Source organism: Pungitius pungitius, chromosome 8 (assembly GCF_949316345.1).
Source record: "Pungitius pungitius chromosome 8, fPunPun2.1, whole genome shotgun sequence".
NCBI classification, from domain to species: Eukaryota; Metazoa; Chordata; class Actinopteri; order Perciformes; family Gasterosteidae; genus Pungitius; species Pungitius pungitius.
The window spans coordinates 6,113,235-6,129,921 of NC_084907.1; the positions used below are offsets into that span (position 1 = coordinate 6,113,235).

General features: G+C 43.0%; 2 protein-coding genes across 6 annotated transcripts; one reads left to right on the forward strand and one right to left on the reverse strand.

Annotated features, from left to right (window-relative positions):
• The first annotated feature begins 3,068 nt into the window (after window positions 1-3,068).
• tarbp2 (TAR (HIV) RNA binding protein 2) lies at window positions 3,069-8,423 on the forward strand. 4 transcript variants are annotated; one of them, XM_037490101.2, is made up of 8 exons: window positions 3,069-3,185; window positions 4,337-4,384; window positions 4,593-4,919; window positions 5,096-5,165; window positions 5,308-5,425; window positions 5,631-5,758; window positions 5,994-6,189; window positions 7,031-8,423. In XM_037490101.2, the coding sequence occupies exons 3-8, from the start codon at window positions 4,603-4,605 to the stop codon at window positions 7,186-7,188; spliced, it is 987 nt and encodes a 328-aa protein (XP_037345998.1). In that variant the 5' UTR covers window positions 3,069-3,185; window positions 4,337-4,384; window positions 4,593-4,602; the 3' UTR covers window positions 7,189-8,423. The 4 variants fall into 4 exon arrangements, with proteins under 4 accessions (XP_037345998.1, XP_037345996.1, XP_037345997.1 ...); XM_037490099.2 differs by lacking the exon at window positions 3,069-3,185 and adding an exon at window positions 3,530-4,177; XM_037490100.2 differs by lacking the exon at window positions 3,069-3,185 and adding an exon at window positions 3,530-3,745.
• A 77-nt stretch (window positions 8,424-8,500) lies between these two features.
• On the reverse strand, window positions 8,501-14,938 carry tespa1 (thymocyte expressed, positive selection associated 1). Of its 2 annotated transcripts, none has more exons than XM_037490088.2 (12): window positions 14,725-14,938; window positions 13,884-14,062; window positions 13,552-13,594; window positions 12,743-12,771; window positions 12,276-12,329; window positions 11,763-11,802; window positions 11,415-11,462; window positions 11,218-11,307; window positions 10,713-10,924; window positions 9,545-10,623; window positions 8,982-9,066; window positions 8,501-8,637 (listed from the first exon to the last, which is right to left on the reverse strand). In XM_037490088.2, exons 2-12 carry the CDS (start codon window positions 14,026-14,028, stop codon window positions 8,546-8,548), a joined length of 1,917 nt encoding a protein of 638 aa, XP_037345985.2. In that variant the 5' UTR covers window positions 14,029-14,062; window positions 14,725-14,938; the 3' UTR covers window positions 8,501-8,545. The 2 variants fall into 2 exon arrangements, with proteins under 2 accessions (XP_037345985.2, XP_037345984.2); XM_037490087.2 differs by having other exon boundaries at window positions 13,884-14,125.
• Between the last annotated feature and the right edge of the window lie 1,749 nt (window positions 14,939-16,687).

Below are 16,687 nucleotides of genomic sequence, written 5' to 3' on the forward strand. Positions count from 1 at the left end.
GAGAAAACACAATCACACAGACCAGCATCTTAACAATACAGCAGTAAGTGAGAAAAAGGGGTCGCGGCGAAATAGCAAATGAATCTGGATTTGGATCTACTGAATGAGGAAACTGAAGAAGGAAAAATATGGAGGAAAGAAGGGGGGAGAGAGAGAGAGAGAGAGAGACAGTAAGACAGAGAGTCGAGCTGCAGGAGGAGAACTGAGTGATTCGGGTTGGAAGTGGGAGCCTGGGTTGGCAGGGTTTTGGTGGAGGAGTGTGGTGGTTCAGAAGTCCTCCAGCGCGAGGCGCCAGTGTGTCCGGCGGGGGCCCTGACCATGAGCTGCCTCACCCCCCCAGAGCCACGGCCACAAACCCCTTCTCCCCCTTCACCACCAGCACCGCCACCCATCCAACCCAAAACCCACTGGCAGGCAGCGCTTCACTGAAGCTGCTGCTGCTGCATGTTTATTTAATATTCTGAAGAAATTGAAATATCTTTGTGGGTTCAAACACATACATACGCAATTACACATCACTCACCCGCACACACACACACGCACGCACACACACACACACACACGTGCACGCACACACACATGTACGCACACATTCACACACATTACCGCCACAATATATAAATAAATAAAGTCAAGCAAAAACGTTCTCTTGATCCGTGGCCAACAACAGTCTTGGAGAAAATCTTTTTCAAATGGTGTTTTCAGAAGCGTAGAGAGGGAGGAGCGTGAATGTCTGACACTGCGTGTTGCCTGAGCGTGCGGCGTGTCTCGAACCAACTCCCACCGAGGGGAGAGAGAGAGAGAGAGAGAGAGAGAGAGAGAGAGAGGGGATATTTGACAAACAATAAATAGTTCCCATTTGACACGAACAGGGTAACTGTAGCAAATAAATAAGGTGGAGAAATACTAACATTTGGCATGTGAAGCAATGTAGCAATTATGAGTGTGTGGTCTGTAAAGGAGAGCAAGTATATGAGGTGTTTGTGAAGTGCTAAATGAACAAATGTGAACGCGAGTTGAGTATATTCATAGAGGGCCGCACACACGCACACACAATCCGTGAGGAGTTTCTGATCATTACAAAGCAATTCCTTCAGACAAAAAGAATCCCTTAAACAGCCTCGGGTTTGGGGGCTTCATGCCATCCCCCCTCCTGTCTCCTCTCTCCTCAAGAGCCACCAACCATCGGGTGCTGCCAAAAATAACACAGGAGCGCCACTCGAACCCGCGCCTCACCACAGCGCAGCATGGCTGCAAGGGAAGGGATCAAAACACACACAAAAAAGGAAACACATCATATTATGGAAGGAGGGAAAAAGAGCATACATACAGCTCCGCGCTTCAAGATATCTACTGATGATTTTGGCAACCCCAAGAACCACACTAATGCTAATGCGGCAGGCCAAGACAGGGAAAAGGAAAGTGTGTTTGTGTATGGGTGTGCGTGTGTGTGTGTGTGTGTGTGTGTGTGTGTGTGTGTGTGTGTGTGTGTGTGCGTGCGTGCACACATCTTGGATGTACTAGCTGCTCAGATGATATTAATTTCCGATTTCATTCAGTCAGTGATTCAACCACAAACGCAATAAAAAGTCATTTCACATCTTTTACACGATCATGTCATAGGTCAATAAATCCGGACTGTGAACTGACAAATGAGCGAAACAAGACTTTTAAACGCTGAAAATATGAATAATGAGCGGCAGGGGTGAACCCTGGTCACAGCTAAATCATGTTTTTTTAATTGTCTTTCGGAGAGTTCAGTTTGGAGAGAATTTTACTCATTGTCAAGGCCAGTTCAGTAAGTATTGCACTTGGCAAAAAGTGCTGATCCACACTGACACGCTGATGCCAGTGAATGAAGCCATCAGGATCCTCGCTCTATTTCAACGGTGGCCAGCGAGCAAACCATCGCGGGATTAATAGTCGAGCCACGGAAATAATGGAAGTGATGGAAATTCTACTGAAATATTTGATGGAAGTGCTGCTGTATTAGTTGAGAAGGAGGTTCTGGAATCCAAAAGGATTTTAATGGTCGGCCTATTCGACCAGGAAAGGGGATCCAAACTAAGCAAAGGCAAAATTAGAGACGTCGGTCCTAAATCTTTTTCTATTCATACAATAAACAAATCCCGAAGGGACACTTCGACGTGGCACATGGAGCAGACGGATTTCGAACCGCCAACCTTGCAGCTCCCAGCGCATCACTCTACTCCACCATCACCTAGTGAATGTTGACTACATCTGGATCTGTCATTTTAACTGCCTTATTTTATTTAATATCTTTATCTGTGTTATTTCACAACAGTGTAGTTTTGTAGCTTGGTTTTGAAAGTTGCCATGTATTTGTCGTTACCAAAAATATGATAACCTTTTAAAGTATTTTCATTAGACAAACCAGTTTAACCCGGGTCCAAACCCTTGTTTTCAGGGTTTCAGCATAATCACTCTATTAAACATTACATTTTACATTACATGTCATTTAGCTGTCGCTTTTATCCAAAGCGACTTACATTGCATTATAACCCATGCATTACATTTTTGCCTGGGGAGTAATTAGGGGTTTAGGTGTATTGCTCGGGGACACTTTGACATGACACACGGGGCAGCCGGGATCCCAACCACCAACCTTGCGGCTCCCTGCGCATCACACAACTCCATGCACCACCATCGCACACTAAACCAGGCTCACTTTTCATGTTTCCTGATAATGATAACTAGTGTCCGGCATGTAACCGAGGCCCCATAGTGCTCACAGAGCATCCTTCGGAGAGGCTGTGTCAGATAAGCAGTTCAGTGACTGACTGCTGCCCCCTACTGATCCCTGTGAGTTACAACGCACGATTGCACTGAGATGCCACAATGGGATGAAGGTTGCAATTGCTGGAGCCTATAATTAAGAGAAACGTCCAGTTCAACTCGCAGAAAACATGGTTTATGGGACTTACTCACACGCAGAGCGACGCGGACACAACTAACATGTCCTAACGGTGCAGCGTGGTACTTGCACTTACTTGAGTAGTTCGATTTCCTAGTACTTTTTCACCGGATGCAGCCCTCTTGACAGCTGTAGTTTGACATCTTCAGCAACCTTTGCGGCTAAAAACAGCCTTAGCTTAAGAGACGTTATGTTTGTTTTTGATTCAGATGTTACGGTAAATTCATTTTACTGCAACCTTACAAGCCAGGTAGGTGCATTAAAACGTTACTTTGTTGTACTTTATGCCCGAATTGCACTCATTTTATGTTCGGTACAACGTTTTGCAATATTTTTCTACACCAGCAAACTAAATTCTCCGGTATCGCTAATTGACTAGTCAACCTTTTCCTGTCTTATGCAAACAAAAATATAACCGTTTAACCTCGCACACCGGTCTGGAAAATCTCGTTACTCATACTTGGCATGGATGTAACGTCAGTGACCATGTCGGGGCTCTCCGGTGTTTAAAACGAACCACCCTAAAGCGCCCGCGGACCAATTAGAATTCGAGTTTTGCGGAACTCCGTCCTACGTCATATCTGTGCTCCAACAGCACCCCGCTGCATTATGTCGTAGCAGAGGGGTGGTCTGCTCTTCTCATGTCGTTGCCTCGTTATCTGTTTGGGAAAATACCGTCTAATGAAATCGAGTGTCTGTTACGGTTGGGCGGATCAATCATCCGATACCGATCGGCTCTGGCTGCGTGAAATAGGGAATGAACGACGAGACAGCATCGGACAGCTGGAACAGAAACTCCGGGTGCTCCAGGTGTGAAGCTAAGCTAGTATAGCACATCGGCTAGCGAAGGGGACAGTGGTATGAAGCCACAACGTAGCTAGCTGTACTGCTTTTAATCTGGGACACCCGACATTTCGTTTATATAAACTCTGTTAGCATTAGAATAAGTTCCTACCTGTGTGACTACAAGAGATCCGGTTTACAGCATTATAAAGTGTCATTGATTCGTCTTCAATCTGGTCAAGAATTGCCTATTTGGTCATTGATTAAATCACAGTTGCTGTCTGTACAAGTGATTTTGTACGGCACTGCACAACACAGTAGACCTCGTTTGATCAAAGTTATAGAAGCATCTGTCAATGCATCACAACACATTTCAGCAGCACCACAAACTGCAGCCTCGGATCTGAACGTAGAGTAGAATCAACACATTCCTACAACTGAACACTAACTTTTATCAAGGTAAATTATATTGAAAGATTGGCCCTTTTTTTCCTAAATTGATTGTTTCCCCATATTGTCTCATATATTCAAGGTTTTTGTATGAATGAAATGATCATGCTTTAAATATTATAATTGGTGTGAATTCACCTAAAATTTGTACTCATTTATTTGCCTAAGATTTTGGAGTTGAGCTGCTGAGATTTCCGTTGCCACAATATGAAGGAGGTAAAGGACATTTTTAGTATATAGTCACTTCTAGTTTCATTCAAGGAGATGAACATTGTTTCTGGATAGACTGCACCCTTAATGCATTTTGAAAAGGGATTGTCTTATATTGGGGTGGTGTATATCTCCAATAATTTTGGTGGAACAAGTTCACATTTCTCAACAACAGTCCTTCTAATAATGTCTCTTTTTTTTAAACTTTATTTAGTATTGAGCAAATGCTGGCCGTGAATCCCGGAAAGACGCCCATCAGTCTGCTGCAGGAGTATGGAACGCGGATAGGCAAGACCCCAGTGTACGACCTGCTGAAGGCCGAGGGACAGGCCCACCAGCCAAACTTTACTTTCCGCGTTTCCGTCGGAGAGATCAGCTGCACCGGCCAAGGGCCCAGCAAGAAGGCAGCCAAGCACAAAGCAGCCGAGGCTGCTCTGAAAATGCTCAAGGGAGGTCTTGGAGGTCCCGTTGAAGTTGGAGTCGGAGTCGGAGTCGAAGTCGAGGGTATTGTTGCGGTTGACGTGTCCGCTGATGGGGACAGGTCAGTTTTTATTTAGCTTTTTTCTCTAAAGCGATAATGATACACAGACAGCTTGGGGGTAACTTTGTGGTGACGTCAGCCAATATAGCATCTCAGTATTCAACGTAGATTTAAGCGCTTCACACATTTGGGATAGAGGTCTGTTACACTTCCAAGCTTGATCGTCTTCTGTACAGCTCCCAGTCAGAGATGAAGACCTCAGGCAGTTCTCAGCAGTCTGAATGTAACCCCGTGGGGGCTCTGCAGGTGAATATATGCACAACTTTTTTCTATTTATTTATATATTTCACAAGTTTCTTTCTTTAGCGGTGTGACAACTGATACTTATTATTGTTATTTATAGGATTGGACTGGTTTATGGTTGTATGCCTTTTTCCTCCTCCACCAGGAATTGGTGGTGCAGAAAGGATGGCGTTTGCCAGAGTACACAGTCACCCAGGAGTCTGGTCCAGCACACCGCAAGGAGTTTACCATGACCTGCAGAGTGGAGAGATTTGTGGAAATCGGTAAAACGTGTATTTAAAAATGTTTTCCTAAATCATATCTACTTTCTGCAATATTCAGATGTTTGTTTGCCACCTTGTTGTCAAATATCTTGAAGTGGGTTATTGGTAATGAAACATTAGGCACTAATAAATAAGCTTACCGTTTTCTTACTATTACTACTACATATTCATTGATTTAGCCACATTCTCTCAACCTGTTCTACAGGAAGCGGAACCTCCAAGAAACTAGCCAAGAGAAATGCAGCAGCTAAGATGTTATCGCGTATACACGACGTCCCAGTCGACCTGAGGACTAGCAACGACGCTGACGTGGAAGAAGACACGTTCAACATGGTGACAAACAAAGAAACAAAGAAACTTTTTCTGCACCTGTTGACAAAAGCTAATGAAAATCCAGTCTCTGAATAACATGCAGATACTGTTTTTGCATTTCACACTGCTTGATCATCTCTGCCGGTGTTGTGCATAATACAATAAGCTATGCTCCTGACACCCCAATTTACCCTCTCTTACTCATCTTAGTAGCATTTATGAGCTGCTCTGAACTTCCCCTTCCCTGCACACACAGCACATGGGGAGCAAAGCTGAGACGGGCAAAAGTAAAGGCTTCAGTTGCACCTGGGACTCACTGCGTAACTCTGCTGGAGAGAAAATCCTCCAGCTCCGCAGCCACCCTCTGGGCACGCCCACGGACTCCAACTCCTGCTCGCTGCTGAGCGACCTGTCCACGGAGCAGCGCTTTGACGTCAGTTACCTGGATCTGGGTGAGGTCTCATTCAGTAGCTTTGGTTTAAATTGCTGTTGCATTCCCGTCTGCCGAGTACCACGCTGTGACTACCGTGACTGATGAATGGGTGAAATCACCTGTTAGGCGTCTGCACGCATGAAGAGGTGTGTTTTAGTTGGGAGCGTTTAAACACAGTGGGTCGGTTGAGCTTACACTGTGCATGTGATAAACCATCAATGTGCATATGATTCGCACTATCTGCACAAACTTAACACTTCAGCAGCATCATGGGTGCACAGTGCTGGCAACATACCGTTAAACAAATGCTCTGTGGCTGCAATTGCTGTCATCAGATATAGAGGAAGTAGCTTGAAGCTGCATCTTGTCACACTTAAGTGCAGACAAACTGTACCTTATCTTCTGCAGAGAATGTAATGTTTTAATTTATATGAAAATAATCAGTAGCTGCAGTTTAATACTTTATTGCAGCAGAAAGCCCATTTTTAAACAATACAAGAATAAAGACACTGAATTACAGCTGATATCTGGGTTATATTTTGAGTATATTATAAATGCAGTCATTGACCTATTTATGGTAAGTGAGAATATGGAAGAATCATAACTCTTAAGTCCCTTTTCAAATTTGTTCAAAAAAATAATAGGGTTATCCTTGAATAAAAGTAAGTACCATTTTAAATCATGCGTTTGCAAAAGTTATGCTCATTTGTTTCTTGGGAATAGGTCACTCAGCATGTAGTGCAAATGTGGGCCATTAAAATGGGCTCCTATAGCTTCCAGAGACATTTCCAAAGCAGCAATGATGGTGGAAAACCGCTTTATTGGCATAATCTTGCTGAACAACAATATTTTTTTTCCAGAGGAGCGCAGTCTGAGTGGCTTGTGCCAGTGTCTAGTGGAGCTGTCCACGCAGCCAATCACAGTGTGCCATGGATTTGCTCCGAGCATCGACGCCGCTCGGGCCAATGCGGCCCACAATGCACTACAGTACCTCAAAATCATGGCTGGAGGGAAGTGACGTCGTCTTCCTCCTCAGACTCTCTTCTGCCAGGATGCATTTTCTTCTCCGGACAACAGAGGCACTTTTTTTGATGAATTTAAAACAACGCGAATTACCTCAAATGTGGAAATATCGACTTTTTCTTTCCCCAAATTGACTCCCGGAGCCACATGGATTTCTTATTGTTCCAGATGAAGATTTAGTTGCCCAAAAACTCATGCACCCTTCTCTTTGACATTTAGCATATTTGTCACAAATTATTTTTTTCAGCATTTTTCAGTCTATTTTTGTTGGCCAGGCATCCATACGCGGTCCTTTATCCCAAATCATAAATGGGGCTCTCGCAGCGAGTTTCAAAATCACTGCAGACAAATTTTGATGCAACAGACGGTCAAAGGAGTTTGTAGAAATTGGGCGGTGGAATCGACATTTATTGGTGCTTCGTTTATGCCCACATCCAGGATGGATAAAAGGAAGAAAGAAATTCCAGCCATGTGCTGAAACGTGGAGAGAAAAGGACTCTGAATAGATAATTATTTTAAAGACTGCCCTGTTTTCCGATGAGATTGTATGAGAAAATCTGTTTTTTTGTTGTATATTAAAATGGCCCTCAGCCACGTATTTTTGGGGGGACATTTTTCATAAGGTTTAAAGTGTTTGATATTCACTTTTCTAAACACTGCCATCACAGAGTAGAAATGGTGAGAAGAAAACCCAGATCAAGGAAAATGAATGATCCATGAATTGTGAACGATTCTTTCTACTGAGTAATAGAGAAAGTACTCACACTGTGTCTTTTTAACTGTTAGCATAATTCAAAATACAGACACGAAAAGAGGAAGAAAAAGTACTGTGAATCTTCTGCATTCTTGTTACTTTTGACTTTCAATATCACCGACCAAACAAAGAACCTACCACATTTTATGTGGTCTCGATGCTTGTGACCATCATGCCTGGTATTGTTTGATATTTAATCTAAACCCACGTGACTTTTTTTCGTTTCTGTACATCTCTCCCACCTTTTGGGAGTTTGATGTTACCCTCATTCTCTAAAAGGTCAGATCTGCATTTTGTTTTTCTGATCACGAAGTAAGGAACCATTGCTGGGATATTTCGTGGGGTTTTTGTCGCTGACATTGACGTTTATGTTGACATTAATACATTTGAGTCGTGCAAGTAGAAACTGTTTTTATGAACTAAAATGTGAGCTCCAGTGATTAAATTACCGTTTAAATAAACTTTCCCACACATTATTTCATCGACGTGTTTGAACCTGAACAGTTTTACTATTAAGGATTCCTTATTTACAATGTTCTATATTCAGTATGAGCACGGGAGAAACACAACTATTTAGCGTAGTCAACATAGTTTTCAGTCATCTGCTCTGTGCGTTCGGGGAGGAGCTGACTTCTTCGTCTGCGTAGCCGCTGCTGTCTGACTGCATGCTGTCGCCCCTTACGACGTCACCTACACAAGGACACAAACACAGTCAACAACTCCTACACATCACACATGTGCCTATTAAGAAATACACCCGCTCTATGTGGTGTAACACACACAGTCCTTCAGGCCTACAAATGATTGTGTCATGATCTGACATTTGTTATCCGTGTTTTAACTGTGTGTTAATGTCTGTGTAGGCACATTAAGGGCAACAAAAATAAATATATTACACAAACAGCTGATTTTCATTTAAAACTGACTAGTCATGATCCTCTAAAATAGAAGGTGTAACCACAAAGCAGTTGTTGCAACTATGACCTCTGTTCATTATCAAAGCTATCATTCACAAAAATACAACAATACATTACCTTTGTATTGATGGTTTTTGGACTGTAAGGTTGCTGTTCGTGTAGTTTCTAATTGTCCCAAATCCTCTTCTCCTGCACTCTGAACCTGTAACGACAACAGGTAAGAATACATTATGTACCAACCGAATAACATAGAAAATGGCTGAAAACATTTCTTTGATTATTGCTTCATGATTCACATTGTTTTAAGAAGACTGAAACATTTAAACCCAAATAAATCAGACATTATTGCACCTAACTTAAGAGGAGGACTAAAGTTTTTCAAACAAAGTGGTTTAATCAAAATGTTGTGTAGCAAGAACAGTCACTGCACAGAGTACTTTCTAATTGTTAACACAAGGAAACGCCATTACATAACACCAGACCACCTGTGTATGGTCAGCTACCATCAAATGTTTTTTGGCTAATTTCTTATTGTAAAGCTTATAATTCGTTTGTAATTAGTTTTACAATGTTGCTGGAATTTAACCTGGACTGATGGTCAATTATTTTCTGCTTAATCAACATTATGATGCCATGTCGGATTAATTCAAAATGTTTATAAAATACAATTAATACATTACCTCCTCTAGCTCAAAGGAGTTTGCCTGTTGCAGGTTACTGGAGTCGTCGCCAAATCCCCGGTGCGCCTGTGGATTCAGGTACCGGCTTTCCAACATGTTAGATGTCTCCTCACGGGCCTGGACAGGTGGGACGGTAGACGAGACGTTGTCCCCCTCCCAGCCAGTCACAGTGATGCAGCACTGGGCGCGGCCAACGTTTGCGGCCAGGGCAGGAAGTGACCTGGATGCGGACTCAGAGAAAGCGCTCTGTGCATCGGGCCCGTGTGAGCCGACGCGTGCTCCACCTGTGCTCCCGCTCTGAGGGGAGCTCGGAGGGGAGGCGTTTGTTTTCGTGCTGCGTGTGTGCTGAGAGCAAAAAAGCGTCTGGTGAACACTTTCCACTATCTGCGGGCAGATATGATCATAAGTAATCTTTGCCACTGGTTGCAGATCAGCAGTCCTTGTGTCACGCGGATAGGAAATAAACTGATCATCTTCTTCCCGTGCGGTTTCTTCTGTCAGTGACGCCAGGGACGTTCCTTCACTGCGAGTCCTGCTTTCACCGGCATCCCCGTTACCAGTTCGTTCACTGCCCTTCGGCTCCTTGTGACGGATTGCGCTTGCGCTGTGACAAACGTCCGCGTCCGCCACGGCCTGCCGCGCTGGCGCCTCGTTCTCGCTGTCACGTGGCATCTCAGCGCGCGCCGCGAGCCGGACATCCGCGGCTGATTTACCCCAATCGCTTGACCCCGAACCCAATTCCTCGGTGGCCCCGGTCTTGACTTTCAGAAGGACTATATCCACAACGTCGCCGAGGCTCGACCTCTTGCCGGGCGAGGGCTGCGGGGAGGTGGAGTCGGACCCCCGGGGAGAGCCCGTGTAGAGGCACATCTTGGAGACGGTGTCCTTGAGCCTCTCCACAGGAGAGCGGGGCTCGCTGCGGACGGTGCTCCTGAAGCGGTCGATCCTCTCGGCGGGGGACGAGGAGAAGGTGAACTCCGGCGTGGCCAGCTTCTGCACGGGAGTGCGGGACACGTGAGAGTAGAGGGAGTAGAACGCGTTGGCCATCGATGTGAGCACTTGCACTTGTCTGAAACGACCTGCGGTGAGAACAAAAGTTATTTCTTCTCATCACCCAACCAACAACAACAACAACAGTAGAATGCACAAAACGTGTCCATTGTCTTACTAGCAAGAGAGAGGCTGGGGTCTTCCTCTCGTATGCGCTGTAGCTGTGAGTCTAGGAAGACACGGAAGTTGATGCCCTGGGATAAAGAAGGGAAGTGGAGGAAGCGCGGAGGGATGCGAACGGTGACCTGCGGCTCATCCCGGCCGAAGCCCAGCTCGTACAGCGTCTCCTCGGCATCCTCCGAACACAACTGCAGGATCTCCGATACGGTACTGTGCATGTGGGGGGGGGGGGGGAGAAAAGACAAAACAACGTTTTTGTAAAGCCAGTTGAGGTACATTTGGGATTTGTTTTATAAATACCACTCAACGTGTGACATGCTTATCAAGACAAGTGCTTTACAAAGTCAGGAAACCAGTAAATTCAAATGAGAACAATAAATGAAAATGTAAATATATGCAAGTCCAAAAATAGAAGATCAATGGAGGACCCTGAAACCTGTATGTTTGTAAAGCATGGCGTTCTCTTACAGGAGGATAGATATTTTAGGGTTTTGGAGCTTCACCTTGATGTGCAGGTGGAGGAGGAGAGGTAGCTTGAGGCCATGCTGTGGCCCAAGTTCAGTGACGGCAGACATAGTCTCCGACGAGGGGTACTTTGAACAAGACGGTTGGAAAGTTGAACCAAAACATGCAGTAAATATGTGCAAAATAAAAGTTGTTAATTTTTCTTTTCTTTTCTTCTAAGTCGTCGTCCACTGACCTGGTGGCTCTGCTGGAACCTTGTTTGGTGGTGGGATGCTGTGCGATGCTTAACAAGAAGAAGAAAAAAGAGATGTATTTTTGTAAATTCAGAGTAACGTCCTGCCATATGTACCATAAGTATAAATAAATAGCTCATGTCCACTGAAATCTGACTAAAACATGCAAAACATTAAAGACAGGTCCTCTAAATAAGTTCGGTTTTTCTGTGTTAAAGGGGATATTTAGTTAAAGACATATCCAATGATTAAAGCAACATAGATCATAAACTAATCTACAATAATTCAATAGAAGGACATTCCTTGTTTCTTAAGATTACTGCATATTTAACAGTGCAGCTGCTACTCACTCAGTTTCAAGTGTATTCTCTCCAACATTTAACAAAGAAGCTGAAACAAGAAAGAAATCATTCTGGAATAAAAAAACAAGTTATTTTGCATCTGGATGCTACTTTGCTTGTGTAATGGTGTGATGTTTTGACCATGATATGCAAACCATATTTATTTTAAAGGCATGGTTACATTTCATTTAAAAAAAACAGAAGTCTTTTATGATCCCTTAAATTTTGAGATGGAAACTTTCCTCCCTTTTTCCTCTCAAAAGGCATCTTCCTTGAGAAAGGTAGAGTAACACTGCAAAACACTGGGCACGTATCTGACTTATTACAACTGATATGAAGAGATGGGTTCGTCTCTGTCACCACTTTTACAAACAGAACAAATGAGAGCTTGAGCAGACAATGCACATTTTGATGCACACCTCATTTTCCTACATAACATTTCCGACCTTGTTACCTTCCTCTGTGTGTGTGTGTGTGTGTGTGTGTGTGTGTGCGTGTGTGTGTGCATGTGTGCGTTCTTACCATCGGCTCCAAGACTGAGCTCATCATCCAAGTTATTGGGTTTCAGCACAGACTCTGAGGGAAAAGCACACTATCATTGATTTAAGTAATTTCACACATAGATCTTAATTTTCTAAAATCATCAACCGAAGTGTGGAAAAAATGTTGTCTTCACGGAAAGTACGTATTTACTTGAATACTCACACATGAATTTATTTATTATTGAATGTGATACACTGTTATATAGTACGAATGGGTATAATAATGTAATATTCAAGCTACCAATTATATTGTTTTTCCTCTTTTGATACTTTAAGTGCACTGCTTATAAAACTTACAGTAATACTTCCTCCAACACTGTTGGTGTTTATGAACATGGTTTCAAACAATCGTTTAAGCATTTAAGTACAACATGCAAACTAAAGGTGTTAAATGCATCAATGGTTTGGTAAATGTTACATCACGACTTTGTTGCAGTTCATACTCACCAAAACTCCGCTGACTGCTCTTCTCTGACCTGTAACACGAATGATAACATTTAATGCATCAATAGGCGCAGTATTATTTGCATGCTTCTTCCGATATAAATAACCGGGTCATAGAATTTGCATATGCCTCATCTCTACGATTGCACGGCCACAAAGCAAGCTTGTGAAGTCAACTCCCTAATCAGCTCTCCACGGGCTGCTCCTGTTTGTCAACTTCCTCTTGTGAGCAGAATGAAAGGTTAACACCTTCAAAATGATCTGGTTATTTTCCCGTCGAGTTCCCAGAAAGCATAAAACCATCAGGCCACTCGTCGGATGCTGACGCGCAGCAGATAACCGACGACCGGCCTCCTTCTCGGTGACAGAAAATAATCATCGGTTCTATAACAGGAACTGCAATTTCCGTCTGGTTATATAAGAATCTAAACCGCAGGGACATAAAAACAAAAATGAAAGGCCTTAAGTTGTGTGCTTTCTTGGTGAAACAGTCTTGAGGTTGAAGAACTCGTTTTCATCGGGTGTTTCCTTTAACGCTCGCAGATCGCACTTCAGATCCTCTCATTAACATTAGATGTTTTTTGAGACCTACAATTTTTTCTCCAAAACTTTAACGGCAACTCATCTCATGCTATTGTGGTGAAAACAACGCTGTGGCGACCGTAATAACCCATCTTCCTGGAACACCTGACCTCAGAGAGTTTCCACATGTCTACTCTTTTTTGTCTATTGTTTCCAACCAGACACCTGGTCCTTCATGTGCTCAAAAAAGTCTTACAAAAAAAAGAAAAAAAGTTGTCAAGCTGACTCACCCACAACCCAGGAGCCAGTTCTCAATCTTTCCTGTAAAGCATCCTGTGGAAATCATACATATACATGTGTTTAAAAAAAAAAAAAGCATTATGTAAATGCTAGCTTTGAACATATTTATGTTATGTTAAGACGTTCAGCCTGGGATGGTATTCAACAATGTGTCAACAAAGTAATCCACTTTTTGTAAATGTACAACTTAAACCGGGCGTAAACTGCCCCCCAACAACTTTCCCTAAAATATATGCTTAATCATGAGCAGGCCCATTTTCGACGGCTGTTAGCTGAACCGTTGACCCTGGACAGATCCGTCACCTCGTAAATTTGGACCTACCGTCAGAAAAGACATCATCATCAGCCATAGAGGCAGAAGGGGGGACAGGCGGCGGGCCGCCGGGGCCCGGCTCCTCCAGAGTGGGCCCCTGTCGGCTGCTGTTGATCCAGGCTCGCCGCCTCGTTGTGGACGACGGGTTCTCCATCGCCTCAGCTCACGGACACCCGAGGGAGTCCAAGCTACCGGGGGCACAAGGACATTAGCGCGGTTTGGCTGATGTTTGCTTTTTTTGTGCTAGAATCCTTTATCAGTAAAAATTGAATTCATGAACAAAATGCTCTTGTCAGAAAATGTCATATTTTCACAGATTGGACAAGTCATAAGTCAAAATAAACAATTAATTAGATTCAGGTTCAAGTTTGATTTCAAAATAGTTTGAATCAAAAGTTACCAATATAAACAAACATGACACACTGTGTTCAAATAAAGTGCACATAAAAGAGGATATGATGTATACTTGTGTACTAGAACTCTCTTTAAGACAGATAAATCAATCCAAATCCATTTATGTCCAAATTTAGGAAAGATGTAACAACTCCAACCATGAGCCCTACAAAACATTTATAATAGATACAATTATGATGAACAGATCAAAACTACGACATGTGCACATGAATATTTCATACGCATATATGCTCGAAAGTATGAAAGCTTCCTTCCGTTGCAAGGATTATAACATTGTGTTGTACCGGCCGAACATCATCAACGAAATCACATTTAGCTCAAAAGGCAGTTTGTCAGCGGATCGCATTATTCCTGCTAAAAGTCCAAACTTGATTAAAACATGAACATGATTAAACCCAAACGGCCGGTGAGCGGGAAAGAAGAACAGCGGCTCTACCTTCATGGGCGCAGGTTTCGCTTCTGTCACGGCGTCGCTTTCTCTCGTTTCCTGTTGTGCGGAGTTATCTCAAAGTGATCCGCAAGATCTTTTGCAAAGTCTTCCAGCCCGCGCGAGCATCCAATGATCGCTTCACGCGCCTCGGAGACTCGCGTGTGCACAAGAAGGATGGAGTCAGCCTCGCTTAACGGTTCAATTTCCTACAACGTCACTTATGATTTACATCATTGTTGAACGGTGGGGAACAAGACAGGCTCCCACGTGACAGGAACACGTTCATTTATTTGCTACACATGACATTCTCTGCAACATTTTGTTATTCGCGTGTTTTGTGTTAGATGTCTGCCGTATACATTTTTGTGTGACTAATTTGATAAGTTTATATCTAGGATTTGACACATTTCTTGATGTTTTCTCCTGGCTCTGAAAGGGAAGAAACAACTTCTCTGGGAACAGAAAACATTTATAGTATTTGAAATGAAAGCTATAACGCACAAATATGTTTTAAAAATGCATTTACTGAGAAAAAGAATACATTTGACATGTTGCAGCACTGTGAGACTGTCATGACATACTGGGACTTGATACAACAAAGCCAGTGTTAGCTGTTTTTAACACCTGTGCTTACCAAGGCCCGCTGTATATACAAAAATATGAAGCTTTTTCTATGATTAAACTACCCAAAAATGTAACCTCTAATTACAATTAGCTCAAGATCAACTACACAAGTAGGCTGGTTTCATAGTAATGCATCAATAATAAACATGCATAAAGCATGGCGGGCATTCTTGCTGACTCGCTGCTATTAAAGGACTCCATTGTCACTTAACCTTATCATATATATATATATTTATTTATTATATTTATTTTAAATTAATATATTTTTATTGCTGTTGTTGCTGTAAAAACCTAATATAATTTTCATAGTATTTATTTTCATATACATCTGTATGTGTGTGTCTTTGTATGCGTGCTAGTACTGCAAGTGATTTATATATATAAATTACCCATGTATTATATATAAAGTTATACATAATGTTAGTATATACAGTAGTCTCATCAGTTTTGCTGGGTGGATGCAGGCCTGGCCCTGAGCATGGACTCCACCCTCCCTCCTGTTTACATGGGCACATGTGCTGCTTCACTGACAGCCCACTCGCACATCCCAATAATACAAACCCTCCTACAAGTGCGCCCTTTTTTCTCCACCCAGCGCGGTAACAGCCAGTGTTTGAGTGTGATAGGGTCTCCTCTCCTCCACCCGGGCGGACTCCTCCCGCCTCCTCGCTGTTTCCCAGCCCACAAGGCGCCACCAGGGAGTGGCCAGTGGCCACGGAGGCAAGACTTAAATACCGAATCAGCCTTCCTCCTTCCCCACCTCCGTGTTCAAAGCAACAGATGAAGCCTAGCGTCTTTGCGCAGGGTATGATGAGACAATATCACAGAATGAGTGAAGATAAACACCGGTATATACGAGATCACGTTTGCTAATGGCGCCATTTAAGCGGAAAACAGATAACCCAACGTCAATCATGCTCAGGGACTCAACCTACCATGCTTAGTCCCGCCCAATTCTCTGCCTTTGAGCCAATTACATTGGCTAGTTGATCCTCGTTGGCAGAAACGAACATATCTATTGGAGAAAAGCAACGATCCCTCGGAAGTACCTCTCAGTGGGGTGCGCTTCTTTTGTGTAGAGAGACTGTACAGTAAACGCGTCTCAAAATACATAAATATTGACTATTTTCACATCAACAGTTTCTTCCAAATAACAATAAGGTCCATACGTGCTTAAAATATGCCTTTGTAAATCGACATTTTAGTATAGCAAATACATTTGAAAGGTAGGGGCATTATAAATGGGATTTTATTTAAATAAGCATGAACGTTACCGGCCTTTTTATCATTTGAGAGTTGATACTTAATCCTAATTATTCATTTCAACTCTAATTCTCAATAAAGT